Here is a 22,858-nt window from a genome sequence, read left to right as displayed (position 1 = left end):
TTACCCTAAAGTTGCTCCAGTAAAACTTACCCTGCTTAATAAAATAAGTTGCTTTAGACAAAAGTGCTGGCTAAATGAAATAATGTCTGTGCACTGCTGACTCTCAACACAGGACAGTGATCACTACACAGATACCCAGCAAGTTTGTGACTAGTAGGGCAGTGGGATCAGACTCTTGTGCTGTGGCAGTATGTACAATAAGAGCACTGATGCTCACACACAGCTCTCTGCTCTTGTTGTTGACACAAGAAATGCCTCTCTGAGACACCCTACCTAAGAGGAGGGGCTGATGTCCTGCCTGTCCTAGAACCTGTGTGCTCAGAGCTGTGACATGTGGCTATTTCCTGCCCCTCCCTCCCAATAGCAGTGTACAGATTGCATCTTTGCAGCTGGTCCCTCACACTCTACAGTGTTTCCCCATTTATAATAGATTCATCATGTATTTATTCATTTACTACTCAAAACAAAGTGTGTTGACATCAGACAAAGAGCTAAAGATACAGACATGTTATTCTCAGAGTACAGTCAATGTGACCAAAACCACCATCCTTGCCAGCACACATCACAACTGCTCATAGAACTGAGAGGGAGTAATTCATTTTTTTTAAAAAAAATTAACATATGTACAGAAAGTTTATAGAGCAGAGAGGAGATCAGGAGAGAAGTGGCTCTGAAACAGATTGACTGAGACCCTTCATAAATGTGGGTGGGATTCAACAATGTTGAGGGACTCAGGGAGCTCATTACACTGGCACTGGTTTGAACTTTTGGCTTCCTCCAGAGGGGTCATGGATTTGAATCCCATCCCCAGCTGCAGCACCAGCTTTTAATAATAAAGTTCCTGTCCTATTAGTCTAACAGTATAAGATACTTTAGAGTGCATATTACAGTGTCTTTATACAATATTGAATTTTCATACAGTACTTTTCCCAAAAGTATGTATAAGATGACTTACCTGCAATGGTTTACTGTGTTTACTACAGTGTGCAGAACTGAGCACTAAAATAATCATTTCTTACCTCGGCTAGTGTTTTTGCAGACCAAAGGTGTGTATAACTTTGTCAACTCTCCTCCTTTCATCCACCCACTGTGCATGAGAACACACTAAATGGTCCTCAGTCTCCACCAAGTTCTCCAGTGTTGTTCTTAGATGCCAGGGAGGCCACAGCCTGTGTGAGAGCAGCACTAATGTAGTGTGTCCAATAAGAACAGAACGGCAGTGGTGTCACACACGCGATCGTCCTTGAGCTCAACGGGACAGTGGGGGAGGCCAGTGTCTCTCTCCAATGTCTCTCTACCACCCCACTTCAGAGCAGATGTGGGGGAGCTGTCATGCTGTACCATGATCCTCCTAAACAAAAAAAATACTAAAAAAATTGGTTGGAGAGTATCAGGATTTGTCTATCCTGTGTTTTACGCACCTACTCGAACGATGAACCTTGGTGCAGCAAGTGGTAGGTAACAAACTAGGTTTACTTGAGACTTTCATGTCTGCAGCTGTGTCTCTTTCTCTTAATGTAATGCATAAATTGTATTTTTGCTGAGATGTACGTTGATTTGGACAAAAGGGTCTGCTAAAGGAATGAATGTTAATATAAATATAAACAGCGTTTCTAGATGTGGCACTTGCCTTTTCTGCCTTTTCCAGGCCCTTAATGTTTGAACAGCAATTGCTGGCCATTCCACTCACAGCTCTATACATCTGTGTGGTTTGTGCTCTTGTTCGTACCTATGTGTGTGACACAGGGCAGTGGCCTATGGGATCTGTGTGTGTGTGTTGTGTTCTTATCTGGTAGTGACCTTGTAGGACCATGACAGAATGTGTTATTTATTTGCTGACAGGTTTGTTGACACACACATGACACACACAAGGAAAGTCACTTCCCTACACCTCCTAACTGGGCAGTGTGTGTGCCGACAGATGTGTCTGAGATGACAGTGATAGTAACGCTGATTGTCTGCACCAACAGTTGTAAGCAGGCAGATGGTGACCCCCAGCTGAACCTGCATTTGCACATGGTCGCACCACTGACACAGGCATGCGCACATACAGACACACGCTCATTTGTTCAGCCAGGTTCCCTTTCTTCTTCACATTGGGGCTCTGAGCTGCACTTCCTGCTTTCTGCCCGTAGAGGATGCAAGAGACCACAGCATGGGCTTCAGTGTACAGTAGGATGCATCTGGCCTTCTGACGTACCAGGGGTGTAGAGACACACACACAGTCTGAAACCGCTTGTCCCAAGTGGGGTCATGGCAAACCAGAGCCTAACCCAGCAACACAGGGCACAAGGCTGGAGGGGGAGGGGGCACACCCCGGACAGGACACCAGTCCGTCACAAGGCACCCCAAGCAGGACTCAACCCCACACCCACCAGAGAGCAGGCCCTAGCCAAACCCGCTGTGCCACCGCGCCCCCCCCACACATACACACACAGAATTTAACTTGTCGCACTGTCAGGGGTTCGAGTTCCGTGTGAGACCTTCACTGTGGAGGATCACTGTGCTTACAGAAGCCTGATGGATGAGAACACAGACATGCCGGCCCCTCCTCCCTCCCGCCCGACTCCCAGCTTGGTCCTCAGCGGCTCACAGTAGAAATGTTTTGCCAACTGTGAGCGACTCAGGAGCCGTTGGGTGGCGCAGCATAAAGAGAGACAGCAGAAGCTTTAGTGCCACACTTCCATCAAAAATTAATAGTGCACAGACAACCTGGAAAGATCATAACTTCCCCGTGGGGTGGCGCTATTTGGTACCACCCCTTGACCCCAAGCACTGCATCAGCTCAGGTCCTTCACTGGGTTTACACCATGTGCCCACACACACCGAGAGCTATAGACACAATAAACTGTTGAGATACTGCCCCACTCGCAGAGGGTATGCCTCTCTCTTTACTTGGGTCACCAGTCCAAGTGACAGCAGAGTGTGTCATGTGTAAAAACCACTTCCTGTGTCTATCTTGGGGGTCAATGCAATCCATATGTTGTGTATTCTCCTTCACACCATTTAATGCTGCCGTCCCCAAACATGCAGATATACACACACACAGGCATGCATGCACACAGACACACACACTCTGTATACAGTGATACATTGGACTCTGAATACGCAAACACACACATTTGCAAACCTAGACACGCAGGTGAGCATGTTAAAACACAGCAGTCCCACACCCATGCACAAACACACATGCAACACCTTTGCCCCTTGGCCACCCCTCCCCCGCCCTCTCGGAAAATGCATCTTGGTGCAACTAGTAGCTGTGGATTATGAATTGATGATCATGTGGGGTAAGAGAGATAGATGGCTCTTAGCTCCTCCTTGTCTTCTCTAATTGTAAAATATTAGTTACATTACAGTGTACTGTGTGATTAATGGGACTTATTTGGAGGCCCCCCCCCCAGCCCCTCACAGCCCTCCACCCACTTCTGAGAATTGAGTGGTTTCACTTAAAGCCGCTGAACAGGGCCTCTGGGGAACAGGGGCTGGGGGGAGCCCGGAGAGGACAGGAGCCCACTGTCTTCCTCATGGCCCTGGAACCATCTCTCACACGCACACACACACACACACACACACACACACACACACACACACACACACACACACACACACAGTTAACACACTCTCTTGTTACATATATCTCTGGTGGTTCTTGCTGTTCAAGAGTGTGCTGCGGTGACTGAGCCAGGAGTGTCCTCGTTTGTTGCTGTGACCGTACCTTCAGACCACAGTCCCTCACATCCTGAGACCTATGAGCACCTCGGTTTACAGCAGGATGTGGAGACTAATTTTAATATTTAATATTTCTTGTTTTTGCCTTTTTGCTCCATCTGTTGGTTGCTTTTAATGCTCCCTGTTCACTGATTCCATTGAAATGGGTTTACCTCTGTGTGTGCGTATGCGTGTGTGTGTATGTAACGAACATCCCACATTTCTCTCTTTTGTGTCTTTAGTACTTTTCAGTTCTGGTGGTATGAAGGAAAGGCTTAGTGAACACAGGATGAGACTTTAATTCAAAGTGTGTGTTTGCGTGTTCATGAATGTCTGTGTCATGGCAAACAGAGGAGGCGGAGGAGGCTGGATCCAAGTGCAAGATCATTTATTAAGAGCCAAAGGAGTAGACATGTTCTTATGGTCAGGGATGGGCAAATGGTTTAGCGAACAGAACAGAGGTGAGGATCCAAAGTTGTGGTCAGGGAACAAGGCGGGTAGTTGTTTGGCAAAGAGATGTGGAGCAGGACTGGCGAACGATGAGAGATAGGACTTGGGAAATTCAAAGCGAGATGGGTTTGAGAACGCAGAGTGGACTGTTGTCTCAAGTAAGATTCTGCAACTGGGAAGAGTTTTTATAGCTGAGTGCTCCGATTGAAGCCAGGTGCTTAATCAGAGCCAGGTGCTGCTGGTTGAGGTGCAAGCATGGCTATGACAGCACCCGCCCCCAACGGGCGGCTCTTGCTGCCCTGCAACCCCTGGAAGGGGGGCAACTTCTGGGATGGGTCACTGGCCGGTCTGGGTGGTCCCGATGGAAGTCGGAGATAAGGAATGGATTGAGGATGTCACGCGCTGGCACCCAGCTGCGTTCCTCCGGACCATAGCCCTCCCAATCTACAAGGTATTTAATACCGCCATGCCAACGCTTTGAGTCCAGAATGGTGTGGACGGCATAGGCCAGTGCCCCATCCACCTGAACGGGAGGGAGAATCGGGTCACCATGGGAAGCCTGGAGAAGCAAGGTCTTGTACGGCCTGAGCAGGAAGACATGGAAGGTGGGGCATATGTGTACGTATGGAGGCAACTGTAACTGGTAATTGACAGGAGCATGCGTTGGATAATCTTACAGGGCCCAATGTAGCGGGGATTGAGTTTCTTGGAGGGCAGCATGAGTTGGATGTTCCGGGTGGATAACCACACCCGTTGTCTTGGTTGAAAGAGCAGGGTGTGACGACATTAATAGCTGTGAACACTGGCACAGGTGTTCCTGAACCTCACGCCAAACCTCCTCGCTGCTCCAGAACCAGGAATCAATGGCAGGGACATCAGAGGAACCAGGGTACCACGGCAACGGGGAGGTTGATACCCGAGGAGACACTGAAATGGGGAGAGACCTGTGGAGCAGTGTTAGAAGGTGTTATGTTCATTCTCAGCCCATGGCAGGAACCAAGCCCATTGGTCCTGGTCCTGAGCTCTGGAGGAAGCAGTTGAGGTCTTGATTCAGCCGCTCCACATGTCGGTTGGCCTGAGGGTGGTACCTGGAGGTGGGCCTTGGAAAACCTGTGTAAGACCACCAGGATCAGTGTTACTGGTTGAGGGAGGTAAGTCTGTCAGGAAATCCACTGCCACATGGGACCAGGGCTGGGATGGCACAGGGAGTGGTTCCAACAATCCTGCGGGCTTTAGATTAAGGGTTTTCACCTGAGCACAAAATCTTGCATGCCTCCACGAATTCCTGCACATCATCAGGAAGGGAAGGCCACCAGTACCACCTTTCAAGTGGGAATAGAGTCTGTCAGCTCACAGGGTGGTCATCTGCTGGGGCATCATGTGCCATATGGAGCAGCTGGGATCGCATCCTTGGTGGGACGTACTCCTTTCCCTCGGGGGTGTTCGCTGGACCTGGGTCCTCCGCTTGGGTTCTCTGGAGGTCCTGCGTGAACTGCCACTGCACTGGAGCCACAAAACATGAGCTCGGCAAGATGGTTTCTGGCGAGACTGGGGCTGGGTCTTTGTTGTAAAGCCTTGACAGGGCATCGGCCTTGGTGTTCTTCGAGCCAGAGTGATACAAGATTTGGAACTGGAACCTGGTAAAAAAGAGAGCCCAACGGGCTTGGCAAGGATTTAATTTATGGGCTGTTCTGAGGTATTCCAGGTTCCGGTGGTCTTTAAGGAGCAAGAACGGGTAGGTGGCCCCCTCCAACAAGTGCCTCCATTTCTCCAAAGCCAGTTTTATGGCTAGTAACTCCCTGTTACTGATTTCGTAGATGCACCCGGTGGGTGACAGCTTATGGGAGAAATATACACATGGATGGAGCTTCACAGGGGTCAGCTGTCTTTACGACAGAACCGCGCCTATGCCCACAGTCGAGACGTCCACCTCGACAACAAAAGGCAGGAAAGGATCAGGGTGCCTAAGGCAGTTGTGAAACACCACTTGAGGTCCTGGAATGCATCGAGGGCCTCTGGCTGGAGGTGAGCCGGGTCCACTTTCCTTTGAAGAGAGAGGTGAGAGGAGCAGCAACGCTACTGAAGCCACAAATGAATTACCGGTAGAAGTTTGTAAACCCTAAGAACCTCTGTAGGGCCTTGACAGATATCAGATGGGGCTAATCGAGCACTGCCTAGACCTTAGCCGGGTTGATTGCCACCCCATCCGGGCCAAGAATGAAGCCCAGGAAGGCCACACGCTCCTGGAGAAAAAAAGCATTTTTCACCTGTGACGAAGAGGCCATTCTCCAATAGACAGCCGAGTACCTGCTGTACGAGTTTCAAATGTTCGGCCATGGAGCGTGGAACACTAGGATATCGTCCAGGTAGACAAGGACACATTTGTTCACCAGATCCCCCTACACATGGTTCACGAAGGCCTGAAAAATGGTGGGAGTATTAGCTAGACTGAATGGCATCACCAAATACTCCTAGTGACCCATGGCAGTGCTAAATTCCATCTTCCACTCATCCCCTTCTCAGATATGAATCAGGTTATATGCGCTATGCAGGTCCAGTTTGGTGAAAACCCATGTCCTGTGGCCCTGCTCCAGTGCCGCTGTCATCAAAGGCAAGGGATGGGGTTATTTTACTTTTATTTTGTTAAGACGACGGTAATCTATAAAAGGATGCAGCCCACTGTCCTTCTTCCCTACAAAAAAGAAACCCGTAGAGGCCAGTGAGGTGGAAGGTCAAATAATGGCCGAGGCCAAGGCCTCGGACACATACTCTTTCATGGCCCTCTGCTCGGAAAAGGACAACGGGTACACGCGACCCCTTGGAGGGGAGGCCCCTGGCAGGAGGTCCATTGCACAGTCCCATGGCCGATGTGGAGGCAGGGCAGATGCTCAGCCCTTGCTGAAGACCTCTTTGAGGTATACAGCTAGGGGCTGTGTGGAGCCAGGGCTCTGTATAGAGGTGGCTCTACAGGGTAGGGACAAACAAGAGGAGGCACACTGCTGTCCCCAAGAAACCAGCTGTGCCGTACTCCAGTAGAACACAGGGTCATGTTGAGCGAGCCGGGTTATCAAAGGACGTGATAAGGAAAAAAGGAAAGAGCCTCCCTGTGGCAAGCCCCTAGTTCAAGCCCTAATGCTTCAGTGTGGGATTCCACTACACCCTTTCCCAGCAATTGAAGATCAACTACATTGATTCGTAATGATGTGTCACAGTCCTGTGTGGAAATGCTATGCAAGTTTGCAAAAGTGATGTCCATAAAGCTACTGGCTGCTCCAGAGTCTACAAACACGTGCGTACCTATCTGGTGGGCACCTCATTCCCAAGACAGGAGGATGGGAATGGTTAGCTGTGAGGCTGGAAGGAAGGGCTAACTTACCGAAGGCTATGCTTGGGGAGGTCCTGTGGAGGGCCATTCAGGGCAGGTTGCTCGGAAGTGATCGGAACCGCCACAGGAGAGGCAAAGACCCTCTTGGAGGCACCACTGCCTCTCAGTGGGGGTGAGCTGCCCTCGACCTCCCCGGATGGGTTCCGGGAGCCAAAGAGGCAATCAGGAGTCCTTGCAGCCAGCTAGGAGTGTCACAGGAGCTCATGGGCATTGTTCAGGGCAATGGCATGATTTATGTACTGGTCCAGGGTTCAGTCTTCATCCCGGTACATGAGCTCGGCTTGGATCTGGGGATGCAAACCCCATTAGAAGCATGCTAGCTGCGCTTCCATGTTCCACTGCATCACTGCAGCGAGGATATGGAATTGGAGGGCATAGTCGGAGACAGACCAGTTGTCCTGTTGCAGGGTCAGCAGGCTGCTGTCAGCTGTCTTACTGGCAGTAGGGTGGTCGAAGACAGCTTCAAATTGTGTCCTGAATAGCCCATACGAGGTCAGTGCACCTTGACTCCAAATTGCTGTACCCCAGTCAAGGGTGGGGCCCGTCAGTAGTGACACCAAGTAAGTTATACGGCTGGAATTGTTGTGGTAGACATGCGGCTGGCTGAAGAAAACCAGCTCACACTGTAGCAAAAAACCTTTGCCCTTCTCTGGATTGCCATCATAAGGTGAGGGCACGGTGAGCCAGAGTTCAGTTGTGGGGACTGGGAGGGTGCCTGACGATAACATGGGTTTAAACACAGGAGCGGGCATCGACTCAGTCTCCGGATCTTTCCTTCATTGGAGCAGACACAAAACCTCCTGCAGGGAATCTTACAGTTGTTGCAACGTCTGGTGATGGGATCGGAGAACTGTTCCGTAAGCAAAGACAGCCTGCCACAGTGGTTTGATCTCTGCTGGGTTCATGCTGGAGGTAGAATCTTCTCTCATGGCAAACAGGGGAGGTGGAGGAAGCTGGACCCAAGTGCAGGATCGTTTATTCAGAGCCAAAGGAGCTGACATGTTCTTGTGGTCAAGGACGGGCAAATGGTCGTTCGATCAACAAAGAGAACAGAGGCGAGGATCCGAAGTCGTGGTCAGAGAACAAGGCGGGCGGTCGTTTGCCAAAGAGACGTGGAGCAGGGCTGGGGAATGATGAGGGGACGGGACTTGGGAAATGCAAAGTGAGGTGGGGTTGAGACTACAGAGGGGCCAGTTATCTCAAGTGAGATTCCACAACTGGGAAAAGGCTGTAAAGTGTTTGTATAGCTAAGTTCTCCGATTGAAGCCAGGTGCTTAATCGGAGCCAGGTGCTGCTGGTTGAGGTGCTGGCGTGGTTGTGACAGTCTGGTTTCTTGAACTAGAAATAGAAATTTCTTTCAGAAATTATCTATTATTATGTAGCATCTTACTATTTCATTTATTCATTCATCTGACACTTCTTCCCAAAATGCTCAGTTACCCATTTTACACTGATTTACCCATTAATACTGCTGGGTAATTTTTCCTGTGTCAGTTCGGGGTAAATACCTTGATCAAGGTTACTACAGCAGGAAGCTGGATTTGAACCTGGATGTCTTAGTTAGGTGACTCCTCTAACCATTGCGCCACCTGCTGCCCCTTTAATTCCCTCCACATGGAGCTCAGTCAGCATCTCCCTGTGCACTCAGTGTCGTGTTGTGTGTCACTAGTGTGCAGTTAGCGCGAAGTTGCCTGGGTTTGAGGTCGGCCAGCAGACCCTGGAAGAGGGTTTATCTGCATCTACAGCTTGAATGAAACACGAAATAATAGCAGCGGCTCTGATTGGGCCATGAGAGACAGAATGCGGAAATTCTGGGTTTTTATGATCAGGTCTTCCTGGCACTGCTCTTAATGATCTAGTTCAATATTCAGCCTTTGAATTGTATCAAACTGTAACAATAGATTGTCTTTCCCTCTAATATTTATTGCAGTTATTTACAAGGCTTTCCCTTGGACCAAGGGGCTTCAAGTTGCAATGTGGTTAAGGTTCAATTTGTGGGGTTAGGGGAGGGGCCTCCTCAGGAAGCTCGGGGCCTCACAATGTGCAGGTTCCGCTGTGGTGACAGATGGAGCATCACGTTTTACTGCCCACACCTTCTGTGTGTTTATTTATATATTTATTTGTGGTGCGCTCGAGAGCCAAGCAGCACGCAGTCTTTGATGGCGCCGCTCACGGGCACAGCTGCTCACTCACATGCAATGCAGATCTCTGTGTGTGAGCCACTGTGTGTATGCTGCTAAATGGCATGCGTGCTCCTTCGAGGGCCCCTCATGCGGCTCCTGCACTCACCTGCAATTGTGGCTTCCTCAATGCATTAACTACTTCCTCTGTGCATTTCCGTGTTACCATCAGATCTGGACCGGTGGAGCCACATGCTAACAGCACCCCAACGCACATGCTAAGTATACACTACAAACAAGCTAACTACACACTAAGAATAGGGAGTCTCTGAAATGAAGCCCAGTGCAGGGAAGCAGACGTGCCTGAACACACACATACACATACACATAGACAGATGAGTACACACATAGTACCCTACCCCTCTGCTTGAGGGGTTGAGCTCAAACAAAGTGGGGGGCAGAGAGGAAGCAGAATGACAGCCCCTTTTTACCCCCTGCAGTGCTTGCCCCCTGTTCTGCAGACAGAATTACTGTTTGTAAGCACCTGATTGTCATTACAGGAACTGCAGCCTGTCAGGTGCTTGCACATGCATGCATATACACACACACACACACACACACACACACACACACACACACAAAAAAGTGCTGAACCCCAGCAGCTTCTCCTGGCGTGGCAAGCTGGGGATTTGTCATGTGCTGATGAGCCGTTATAATAATATATGAGCAAATCAGAAGCATTCTGCAAATTAATCAATTTTTTTCCCCTCCCGCTCACACACACTTGCTGTCTCCCCTCTACCGCTCTCCGTGGTCACACTCCTGCCGGCGCATGTAGGTGAAACTCTCCTGCTCACAGATGGCAGAGCTGGCATTGGCACTGTTTTATACAAGCGTAGTGTGGATGGCCTGCCAAGCGTGTGTGTGGGCACAATGTGTGTGTATGGTGTGTGTATGTTGGTATGTGCACACCAGTATGTATCAGCACATTTGCAAGTGTTTATCTGTTTGTGTGTGTTTTTCAGCACATATCTCTTCCTATGTGTGTGTGTTTGGGAGACATGGTCATACCAGAGAGGCCAGGAGCTGGGAGCTCTTCACTGACTACACAGAGGGGCAGTTGTTGCTCCCCCTGGGCAGTGTAGCACCCCCTGGTGTACACAACCATCTCCACTCTGGGCTTCTGAGGACAGGCTGACTGGGGCCCTGCGGGATTCATCAAAAGTGTTAGACAAAGATGGACTGATGAACACGAGACACTCAGGGGATCTTTTTTTCTGGGAGTGTATTTTTTGTTTTGTACAGTGAGTGGCCCTGGGCAAGAGAGAGAGAGAGCGAAAGAGAGAGAATGAGGAGAGGATGATGGGAGTTGGGTCAGTTCCCTTGACACAAAACCCTGATCAACATCTTCTTCACTTTAAAACCTTTGAAAAAAGTTCACAATTATTATTATATAATCATTTATTTGACACTTTTTTCCACATGATTTACAGTGTGAGGTTTGTACAATGAGCCACTTAAACTTATTTACCCATCCTTACAAAGGGGTAATTTTTACTGTATCAGTATAGGGTAACAATGCTGATCCAGGGAACTAGTGCAAAACATAGGATTCCAACCCAGAATGTTCCAGTTACAAGATACACTCTTAACCAAGGTGTTGCTCACAGTCTCCTGGACTCTGTCTCTCATTGCTGGGCTCCAGTCACAATCGCCAGTTGGGGCCTCTTAGGTCCCTAATTTCACAGATACACAGTTCAGTTTCTGCTTTAAGGAGCTCAGCGTCACACTGACAAACTTGTGTGGCCCATGGGAGACACACACTCAGTGTGATTTAATTGTCTCCATGTCCATCACATACTGAATGAAATGAGTTTATGCAGTGTATGAAAAAAACAGCTTTTTTGGTGTAGCAAACAGAAATAAACATGTGCCACGCATGTGAATGGACACAGCAGGGAGGCAGTGTCTCTCTTCTCTCCCACTTCCATTTCTGCAACACCCAGGGCAGGGAAGTTCACCACTGCCACTTCTAGGTTTAAGAAGCTGCTGCTGTTGCAGTTGACACACACGGAGGGGCCGTTGAATTTCACATACGTGTAAGAGATACTACGCCCAGCCAACGCTTCCTCACGCCGTTTCACAGTGAAGGAGAGAGAGCCAGAAAGCACTTCCAAGTCCAATGGAAGGAGCAGTGGCACCAGCTGCACCGTGTTGGCCACATCCACTTGCAGTGACACACAAACACACGTGTCAGTATTGACACATGCGCATGGGCTGCATGAACTCACTGACACCACTGAGCCGTGAAGCCAAGTACACATCCAGGGACCAGAAACTGGATTTGCTGCATGTGCACAGACTATGGAGCCGCAGTGGGTGGGAAGGACACTCCCACACAGGGTCAGCAGGGGGGCAGTGGGGAAAATGTGGCGGCACACTGGCACAGCAAGTAGTGCTACTGTCTCACAGTGCCTGAGTGGTGCGAGAGAATGTGGGTTTGATTCCTGCTCAGTCTGTGTGGAGTTTGCATGTTTTCCCCATGTCTCCCACAGTCCAAAGACATGCTGTTCAGGTTCCCCATAGTGTGTGAGTGATACAGAGAGTGTGTTTCACTGATGTATGGATGAGTGACCCATTGTAAGTAGTGTATCTAGCAGTGTAAGTCACCTTGGTGAATAAGGTATGTGGGCTAGTAACACTACATAGTATCCATTGTAAGTTGCTTTGGAGAAAAGGATCTGCTAAGTGAATATATGTAAAACTACTTGCATTTTATAGGACCTGCGTTCGAATCCCACCGCCTGCTTTCGTATCCTTGCTCAAGGTACTGACCCTGAACTGAGGCAGTTAAATATTACCCTGCTGTATCAGTGGTAAATCAGTGTAAAGCCTCACACTGCAAGTGGCTTTTGAGAAAAGAGCTACACAGATGAATGAAGAACAATGATGTCACTTTAAGAGCTGAATGATGTCATATTTTGCTGAGACGACTAGTGTTCCCAGGGTTCTTCTCTCTGCTGCCTCCCGCTGCCTGTGTGGTGACACCATGTGACTGATGGGCGCCATGTGCGTGTGTGTTTCCGTGTGCAGGGCGCAGGCCGTTCCAGTGCCGCTACTGCCCCTACAGCGCTTCCCAGAAGGGCAACTTGAAGACCCACGTGCTGTGTGTGCACCGCATGCCCTTCGACAACAGCCAGTATCCAGACCGACGCTTCAAACGTTCCCGCGTTGACTCGGTTGCCTCGGAGGAGGGACCTGCTGCAGTGACACCCCCCACTCCGGACACCCGCCCGCAGCCAAGAGAGGGGGCCGGCCCTCTGGCCTCTCTGCAGTTTGAAATGCTTCCTGGGCAGGACTTCCTGTCTCCACGGCAACCACCTCCACAACAAAAGTAATGGGCACCCCAGCAGGTGACAGGTGATGCCTGCCGAGAAAAACAACATGGAGCTACGTTCTGATATGTTCAAGAAAACTAATAATTATGGAATGAGTGAATATTGCAGCCGATTCACTGGGGTGGAGACAGAGAGTGAAACATGTCACTGTGGAGCCAGTAAAACATAAAAGTTTCCTTTTTTCTCTTACTTGTAACATGAAAAATAGTGGAAAGAGGCTATTAAAAAAAGACATTAAATATTCAAAGTGATTTTTTTGGCCCAGAAATAATGCTTTTACCAGAAAAATGATCCATACCAACGATTTAGTGATGACTGGAAGATGGAGCAGGCTGCGAAGCGCCTGTAGAACCCGACACCAGCTGCTGCTCTTGGGTGGGTGGGAAGGCACAGTGCGAGGCCTAGGGGTGGGGGGGGGGTGTTCAGAAGCAAGCTGGGGGAGCCATCCTGGTGCCAGTCTGACTGGGGCTGTCATCACAGACAAAATCAATGGGGCCGCCACTGTGGCCAAAGCGCTGCGGGAGAAACAGTAGCCTGCCCTCGAACCCAACGCTCAGACACTCTCCACTGTCTCATTTAGAACCCCTCTCAGATAAAAATAGCGTGTCGCCACTAAATGAAGTGTATATTAAAGGAATGTACTGATGTGCAGAGATGTAGGCTGTGCTGCCGAGCAGAGCACTCCGAAGCACCACTTTGACCAAGATGGCGCCTGGCTGACAGTCGCTCAGGACAGCAGGAACTTGCTTCCTTTGGGTATCTGCAAAGACCGTCTTTCAGAGCAGCTGGACTAGCAGGTGATGGCCTTCCACTGCCAGTCTCGATGGTAACTGCTGTCGGACACTCCTTCTCTTCACAGTTACATTAGTTCTGTAGTTTTTACTCTGTTCTACTGTTGCTGCCATGCCTCGAGTGGAATTCTAAACCCTCATTCGACTCTCTGTTCAAAGCATACTGACATGTAGTGACAAAGAACTGCTTCGCTTCCGCTTTCATAGCTGTTTCTTTCGGAAAGTTTGACGCCGTTTGGGATCATTTATGAGTGGAGCTGCCGCGTGGAGGCGGGAGATGGAGCACAGAGAGCACCCCCTGCTGTCCAAATGGCCTTTGTGTTGCATTCATAGAACACATTAATAAGTGCTGTCATAAAAGGAGATCCTGTGGGCTTCTAGAGAGTCGCATCTCATTCACCGGAACCCAGGGCCTCAGGCATCTGAGTTTACCGCCGTAAAAATGGAGGCAATGGGAGTACAGCGACTCTTCCAAAGAGGTCACTTTACACTTTGTGGTTGTGGTGTAAAACAGGCTGCTGCGGAGGCTCACAGCCTTTTTCTCCTCTCCCCTCATTGGTCGGTTTCCATCTCACTGCCTTATGGCTGTTGTGTCGAGGCAACGAGCGCCGAGTCTGCCTCATATTAATAAGTACAACTTCTTTATGACTGTAGTGAGCTTTAGGGTTTAATCTGCACTAGTCTGTCTTGGTGACTGTGTCAGTCGCTTGCTTTTCATGTGCGTGTGTATGTGTGTGTGTTTGTGTGTGCGGCATATGGGCGCACAGCACTAAATATATTAGAAAAAAATGAGTAAAAACGGTGAAAGTATTTTAAAAAAATTTTAAAAGACACACCATTTTCGCACCTTTTCAGCAGTTCAGCCCCTTGGGCATCTTGGAGCGTAACATATGATAACAGTTGTGACACTCTCAGCCTGTCCTGTGTGAAGCATTGTCTGCGCTGTGGGCCTGGGGCTGCCGATCACCTCTCTCCCAACCCCATAAGTCCTTCTCCACCCAGATCTGAGTCTGTTACGTCCTGACCGAGTGCAGCAAGTCCCAGTATGAGTCCCAGTACAAGTCCTGGTCCGGGATCTCAAACATGTCAACTCCTCTCTCTGCACCCCCGGGCAGTAGACACTGGTCATGACCCAGTCCGCAATCTTGCACAGAGAGCAGAACCACAGGAGAGCACTTTGCTGCTATGCTAACAACGAGAAGATAAATTTGTATTTAAGGGTTATTCTTGGTCATTATTTATTGCTACACATCTGTCAAAAGGACTTTATTTCAGTATAGAGGTACAGAACTGTTTCCGATTTGAGCGTTGACTGTTTTCTTCCCGTTGTGAGAAGTTCACGTCTTCTGAGCAGTTTACTGTTCACTCAGTGTTTTACCTAATAAACCTCTACGTTTGGGAGAAGCGGCTGCTGTCTGTGTCTCATTTCAGTCTCCAGTTGCTGGACCAGGACTGCAGTGTGTGTCATAGATCCGGCAGCTGGTGGTGTAGATTGCAGGTTTGAATACCACCTTCAGCAGTAGCACCCTTGAGCAAGGTACTTACCCTAAATTGCTCCAGTAAAGTTACTCAGCTGTATGAATGGGTAAATAATTGTAAATAGCGTAACATTGTTAGTACCTTTGGAGAAGAGCGATAGCTAAATGAATAAATGTAAAATGTAAATGTAAACCACAGACACACCCAAAGGGTTCCTGTCACCACAGTAAAATTCTTGTTTGGATTGGTGGGGTGCCTGCCACCGATACTCAGACACCCACACTTTATTGTTCTCCCCTTCGCTGTCACTTTGAGTTTTTTGTTTTCCTTTTCTCGGCTGTTGGCTGGCTCACCAGTCCTACTGAGCCACGTTTCTTAGCATTTCTGTCACTGTGCTGCTGGGCCACCCTCCTGAGGGGGGGTGCTCTATAAAAATACCCTGGACTGAACGCTGTATGGCCGGTATTACCCGATGGTCTTACTGCACAGTGCCGAGCCCTTCTAAAGACAACGGGTGGGGCTCAGGAACTGGACAAAATGCGTCCAGGCCCATCAGGTGAGCCACAGTCACTGCGGAGGCTTCTAGGTGCCTCATTTCCTCTTCATTTCAGTCAGTCAGTACTCCGAACCACACTCTTCCTCTGCCAACAGGCGCTCGCATCGCCTCGCACCCTCCTTCCCTGCCTTTACCACTCGTAAACTTTTAACGCGTCGAAATGAAAGCGGAATGTGTGCGACTCCAGGACGCGCAGTAAACCGGGGCACCTGTCTCGCTTAAATCAGCGTCTCCATCAACAGATTAGCGCTCGCGCGTCCCGGCGCGCCACACACAAACAAGGCTCATAAAAATAAATAAATTAAACATTTTCCTTCATAAACGGTTATGAGCGCCACCTGTAACAGTGCGCTCGCCGAGCATCGCTAATGAAGGCTCCGTGTAAATATGACAGATGTAATTTTACGCCGTTAAACGAGTGGGCGCACGACGTGTCCCTCTCGCGCCCGCGTTTGGACGGCGCGCGCGTCCCCATCAGAGATCGTCCGGAGAGACGAGCGCAGCGGCGCCGATAAAAAAAGGAGGGAATTTGAAATGGTGTTCCCACTGTGACTACTTTTTACTGTTAATGGAGAAATACAGTGCGGGCCATGTTTAATGGTTTTTATTTTTATTATACTATACTGAATAATTAACTCTGAGGCGGAGTGTCATATAGATTTATCTTTTAATTAAAATAGCATGGTTCACGCATATTTGAGCGGTAGCCCAAATAAATGCAATATAGGAATTTATGTTTTGTTTATCGTGCTGTTAATTATCAAGAGATTGTTTCGTATAACAGCCTCCCCCATATATTTTTTTCTTATAAAGTTTTGAGCCCTGCGTCGCCGGTAATAAAGCCTCGCAGTCAGGTTTGATCCAGTTATGGGTAATTACGAGAACATGAAAAAACGCGATTTATGGCGTGATTCCCGTCCAATACCCAGCTCATATTTATAAACAGTGATGAATGTCTTTGGGTTCGAGAGCCCCTCATGTAACGCGCTCATACTTCTCAAATTAAACCAATATCTAGCGCGTGAGATTTGTCTCCACGGAGCGTCGCCGAGTCCCGCCTTCCTTCTGGAAGCTTCTGCAGAGCTCAGTTCCTCTCAGTGCGCGGCTTTGCTCAGACCAGGCGCAGATATTTACTGTGAAACGCATACCTCGGCTTGTCTTTTGCCCTTTTATAAACACAAGCAGTGCGGTAATTGTGCCATTAACTCACCAGCATGCCTGGTCCGAGGCTCAGAAAAGGAAAACTTTGTTTGCAGAAAAATGAGGACAACGGCACTTTTTTGAAGACTGAATCTGGAGCTTCTCCTCTTAATATGGATTTTTAATTTTTATTTAGTGTTATTCTGCTCATCACAGTATAAGAGGACAATTTCTATGACACCCAGGATAAAAGTGGCCTTCAGACCCCTCTGTCGCTCATCTGTGTGTGTGTTTCTTTGCATTCAATGGGTCAAGTCTGTAATGAGAATTATAACGGCCCCCACCATATTCCTACTGTCGTTCTGCTCGATCCCAGACCGCGGGCCACACAGATGAACGTAGGAAACTTGCACAAATCAGGGTGATGTCACAACACAATGAAAGAGGGGTCTGGCCTTGCCCCGACCCTCAGCTTTCATGTTTCATGGACCCTGAGACCCCATAAGTTGCTGGGGCCCCCAAGGCCCTTGTTGAGCGCTGGGCGAGAACCTGAGGTAAATGTGACACTGGACACTCTGGGAGTCTGAGCGGCCTGTTTTCATACACACGCATACACACACACAATAGCAGTGTACACCAACCACACTCCCTTACAGAACTCTACTGTGACCCCCACTCACCCTTACTACCATCTGGTTTCCTGTGTCACTTCCTGTGGTGACAAGATGGGTAAGGCCAGCGGTTTATGGTTGGCTCTGAAACACTGAAATCATGTTCCACAAAAGAGCAACGATGAACTGCAGACACAGCGCTGCCATCATCCAAATAATTCCTGTATGTTGTTCTTCACATCAAATTATTGCTCTATGATTAGAATATTGTAAAGTCATCACTTTGTGTCTTGTCTTGATGCAGTAGTTAGAAACAGCCTATTTCCCCTGTTTCTGTGTGTCTCTGTGTGTGTGGATGGGAGAAAAATAGAGGCAGCCCAGGATGACACTTCACCTTGTCAGTGTGTTTTTCTGTGGCTGCAAGAGTGTGTTATGAGCATGTTATAAGTGCACTATGAGGACTTGCTGAGGAGTGCTGCTGGTCCAGGGGGTCTTTCCTGGGAGAAGCCGGCCCCACCCCCCCAAAGCGAGCACAGCCTTTACTTCCCCTTTATTGCGGTTAATTACAGCTGTTGTGCAGCAGCTGGGGGGCGCTGTCACCAGGTGGCAGTGGGGGCCCAATTATAATGTGCCAAAGTGGGTAAGCACTGTCTGTCATTGGACACCAGGCGTGCATAATTATTTCACCCACTTCCTGGAGGGGTGGATCTTCAGCTCCCCCACCTCCTCTGAGGCCTTGTTATCACTCAGGGTATTTTGGGCCCCCAGGTTCATGGACCCCTGCAGGGCTGCGGTTCACCGGGATGACAGGTGGGTCCGTTCTGTCTGTTTTTGAATCTGTGTGTGTGTGTGTGTGTGTGTGTGTGTGTGTGTGTTCTTTTGCAATAGGCCTGTGCACACAGGGAGCAGCCCTTCACACGTATGTTTTAGAGAAAACCTCCTCCACGGGTCTCTTTCAGGTCCTCCTTATCGGTGCCGTTGCGTTTCTGTGTTGCTCCGCAGGACTGGCTTTCGGCTCCGTGATCATAACAGCACATGTGGCAATCGTATCTGTTTATGAATATGATGGGGTTCTGTTTTGACAACATAAGGATTTATTAACAATTAACATGCATGAATATTAGTATGTTCTGTAACAGGGCTGCTTTATTTTTTTTTGTTAATTGTATGTATTGTGTTAAAAAATACTGATATGGAATAATAACAGTATGCTACACTATTACTTTAATTTCTACATCCATTTGTTCTCCATTTTTTTCTTCTCTGCACCACCAGAACACTCATGTTTTCAATTGCTCTCCATTTTAAATATAATGTAACTGGAATCATTATCCGAAATTTTTTAAACAGTCGCTGCTGGACCGCAAAGTGCTGAGTGAAACCCAAACAACAGCAGTCGTGTTCTGTGTGTTTTTTCCGTTTGAAGGTGTGTGAAAGTCTCACAGCTCTAAAAATTATATTTACATATAAACTGTGAATTATAATTTTTTTCTACCACATGTAAACGACAGGTTTGAATCAAAATAGGGCAACAGGAGGCACAGTGGATAAAGCTGTCACCTTGAAATCACAGGGCAGAGGTTTAAATCCCTCTCTTGCTGTGGTTCATAATGGAAGCCGGCCAGGATTTCAGTGAACGCTCACTGGACCCTCTGGAGAGACAGGGAGCCGAGTGTTGTTATGGAGCAGTACATCTTGAATCGGGCAGCTGTTTTTGCCTTCTCTCTCCTCCGGCTGCCAATCAGGCCGTCAGATGAGTGGCCCTTAGTATGTGACAGAGGTCACCATCGAGGGCCTTTATTTTCAGGCTGCTGTCTGAAACGGTACTTGACAAGAGGGCTGCTGCTTTGGCCCCACCCCCTCATTGAGATGTATTGCAAAGTCTGCTGTGTGTTTTCTTCTGACATTTAAACGTTTATTTCGTACGCACAGACATAGTAATACATTCCTCACATATGCCCAATATGTGCTAAATTAAAATGAAAACAACTGGAAAAATGAGTTAAAAATACACGGTCTCTCCTCTTAGTGCTGATTGTTGATCAATCCATCCTGTAAACATTAACAACATTCCTCATCTTGTTACTCATCACCGACATTCAGGAACAGCAGACAGGAGCTACAAACACTGTGGAAGTGAGTTGGATTAAGATGGTCCCGCAGTCCTGTTCTGACTGTTTGCTTTTTACTGGCTCAGCAGGTAGAGTGCAAATCTGCTTTAGACAGAAAATTTAGAAAAAAGTACGGAAAAAATTGTAAAAAAACTAGAAAATGTATGTTTGAAAATCTGCAACTAGACCATTCATAACAGGGTGGGGTGGGGGAGGTGTATATTTTTTTATACAGTTTCCCAGTTCACTTGACATCAGTGGTCAAAATACAGCTTCAAAATAAATCACAATTGCAAATAGACCAAAACTAAATCAGTTGTATTTATGTGTCTTAGATGACAAACACATATCTTTTTAGTAGATATGCCTGCACTTTTATATTTTTATTTATAGAATTGATTGTTCCGTCGCTGTTGAGGTGAAAGACCTTGCATGTCGGAATGCAGGACTGCTGCTAAGAATTTCAAATCAGACGCAATCCATCGTGCCTTTATTGACGGTTGGGTGTGAATCCGTCTTCCTCCCGGTGTCGTTTTGTTTGGGTCCGGCCCTTTTGGGGCCCATGTCCTCCCTCATCCGTCCACAAGTAGGAGGAAACGCAATGAATTTTTATTATTACTATTTTTTTAGCGTAGCATCGATGAAAACACACCAGATTGATCGGCGCCCAGGAGCAGGATGGTGTGGGTCACAATCAGCTGCATCCACTCGTGTGATTAATGGTACAGAACACGAACATAAGAATGTCCAGGTGCTCGTCCACAGAGACGATGCAAACAGCTCCAGGATGCAGGAAATGAGTAATGAGTTTGTTGCTATTTAGTATCTTCTCACTTTGTGTTTTTCCCTCATATAAAGCAAAGGTGTCTTATTACATCGTCAGTATTCATTTGCATGTGTGATAGCAAGACCTGAGGGCCAAAACCAACAGGAGACGATCTCAGAACTTGCAGCAAGGCCTCCACTTGCTGCACTAACACGTCCCCATTGGAGGGGGGGTGACAGGGGTCCACAGCTCAGTCCCCTCCTCATTAGCTGCTCACAGGGGCTACCTCCTGATGCCTCTATCCCTAGGCCCTCAGCCCATCATGTGCAAGAACGGTGGTCAAGGGAGCATGGTGTGAACACTGCTGAATCCTGGAAGGATGGAGAGACAGATGAACAATGGGTAAGAACTCAGTGGACACATCCACAGGATGGATTTCTATACAAGCAGCTACTTGCAGAAAAGCATTTGTTTCAATTTAAAAAAGTCGAAAAAAGAATGGATGGATAGCTGGTGATGCTTTATAGAAGGATGCTACTCTGTCTGCATTTGTGTGTCCTCATACTTTCAGCAGACAGCACCGAGGCCCAGTTGAGTCGTGTTCCTCATGGTCCCCTCGTCTCCGCAGGGACAGTCCAGGGCACTAATTGACATTTTCATTAAGGGTGAATTTATGTCCCTACTTCTGCCCGTGATAATGGCCTTTCCTGCGCCGAGTGCCGCGCTGCTAATGGACACCCAATAAAGGAGAACTTGTTTAATTAGCACAGGAAAGAGGGTCAGCCTGCAGTGCTGCTCTCGACGCCATGCCGCTGCAGTCTGGACCCCGTGAGACTGGTGGCCGCCAGTTCCATGTCAGATGGGAATGGGGGGGTCTGACCTTTAACCTCTCTGGAGTCTCTTGCCTGACAAGTGGTCCAGCATTGGTGCTTTCACACTGTTCAAGGGAAATAGGTTTACTTTTTTCTGTGGTCCTCAGTCTTAGTGAGACCACGTGTCAAGGGGCTGAGGTTTAAAATATGACCTGGACAAAAGGAGTGTGTCTGGGAGGGTCACCCTCTCCCCCTGGGCCAAGGGCCACACACAGAGAAATGAGTACGAGGTGCGGCCATTTAATCCTTGGGAAGAATTCCTGTAGAAAACGTCTCCAGCTGTAAGAAGAGAGTTTTTGAAGAAATTCAGATAGTTGAGGGTAGGTTTTCTTTGGTTTCCTCATTTCAGTTTCTGGGTTTATAACACTTGGTAGGTCTTAGATAACACTGAATACACTCTTCAGCATTTCAGTCTTCAGGATGATGTCAAAGGTCAACATCTTTAACACTCTGTCACACCCTCATCCGGCAGCTCATCGGCGACACCTGGAGCCGATTAAGGGGGCATGGCATAAGAGGGCATCCCGGAGACCACACCGTGCGGATCCTCCTTGGAGCAACAGCAGTGTCTGTCCTTTGGTTTCTTCTGATGTACTTATCTTTCCTGGTTTTGACTCTTGCTTTCTGTTTTGCCCAACTATGTCCCTGTCCCATTCCCTGGATAACATTTGCTGTTCGCTTGACCTGTGCCTGTCCCTGGATTTTGCTTCTGACTACCCCTTTGGATTTTGTTGCCCTTCGAATGAAAGACGAGCACGCACTTGAGTCCGTTGTTCTATTCTGTCCGTTAACCATGACACACTATGTGTGATATAAATCATCAAACATGAGAAGACCTATAAAAGCCATTTTAATCCAATAAGGGGGTATTTCATTACAGAGGGGGTGTCACGTGGCACTGCAGGACTTGGAGTGGCGCAGCATCATGCCGCTGTAGCCATGCATTAAATTAAAAGTGAGAGGCTCCAAGAGACTGCATTTCCTGTGGCCAAAAACAAGGTTCCCGCGTTTCTCCCATAAAGAGCAGAACATAAAACAGGCACTTAATGCAATGTTTCTCTGCTCATTTGATCAATGGAAATGAGCCCAACTCTCACGTGTCATACACACTCCAGTGCCCCATTACTGCTGCTTATCATCTCTTCCGCTGATTTACATCTTTTATTTTATTTTTTAAGGGTCCAGCCAAAGGGTCCTATTGAGCATTTGGACCTACAGCTTTCGCAGAACACCACCCATGCATATGTGCCCTTTCTTCCTTTCATTGTTTATATCACTTTATGAGTTTATTTTTAATCGTGTTTCCAGTGTGTATGTGAAGTTTCTGCTCTGAGATATCTCTTCTGCTGTAGAATTTACCCTGGACCTGAGTGGTTGGTCCCATGTTTACCTCCTCCCACCCTACAACCTATAATCATCACTAGACATCAATTAATTTTAAAGACATGATCCCCCACTTTATGCAAAT

The 22,858-nt window shown here is 48.1% G+C and overlaps 1 protein-coding gene and 1 long non-coding RNA gene across 5 annotated transcripts in view; both read left to right on the top strand.

Moving 5' to 3' along the window:
• The window catches only part of znf536 (zinc finger protein 536), a 148,579-nt gene extending 134,847 nt beyond the window's left edge, over window positions 1-13,732 (top strand). For all 4 annotated transcript variants that reach the window (XM_018758163.2, XM_029251425.1, XM_018758159.2 and 1 more), the window contains one exon: window positions 12,760-13,732. In XM_018758163.2, coding sequence (XP_018613679.2) covers window positions 12,760-13,064 — 305 coding nt within the window. In that variant the 3' untranslated portion in view covers window positions 13,065-13,732. The remainder of the gene's footprint in view (window positions 1-12,759) is intronic.
• A 4,647-nt stretch (window positions 13,733-18,379) lies between these two features.
• On the top strand, window positions 18,380-22,161 carry LOC108937923 (uncharacterized). Its single transcript, XR_001966376.2, has 3 exons — window positions 18,380-18,451; window positions 20,827-20,920; window positions 21,863-22,161. It is a non-coding gene; the product is annotated as an uncharacterized LOC108937923 (long non-coding RNA).
• Window positions 22,162-22,858: the final 697 nt, after the last annotated feature.

Source organism: Scleropages formosus, chromosome 1 (genome assembly GCF_900964775.1).
Source record: "Scleropages formosus chromosome 1, fSclFor1.1, whole genome shotgun sequence".
NCBI classification, from domain to species: domain Eukaryota; kingdom Metazoa; phylum Chordata; class Actinopteri; order Osteoglossiformes; family Osteoglossidae; genus Scleropages; species Scleropages formosus.
Note: the sequence above shows the minus strand (reverse complement) of the source record. Positions and strands in the feature narration are given on the sequence as shown.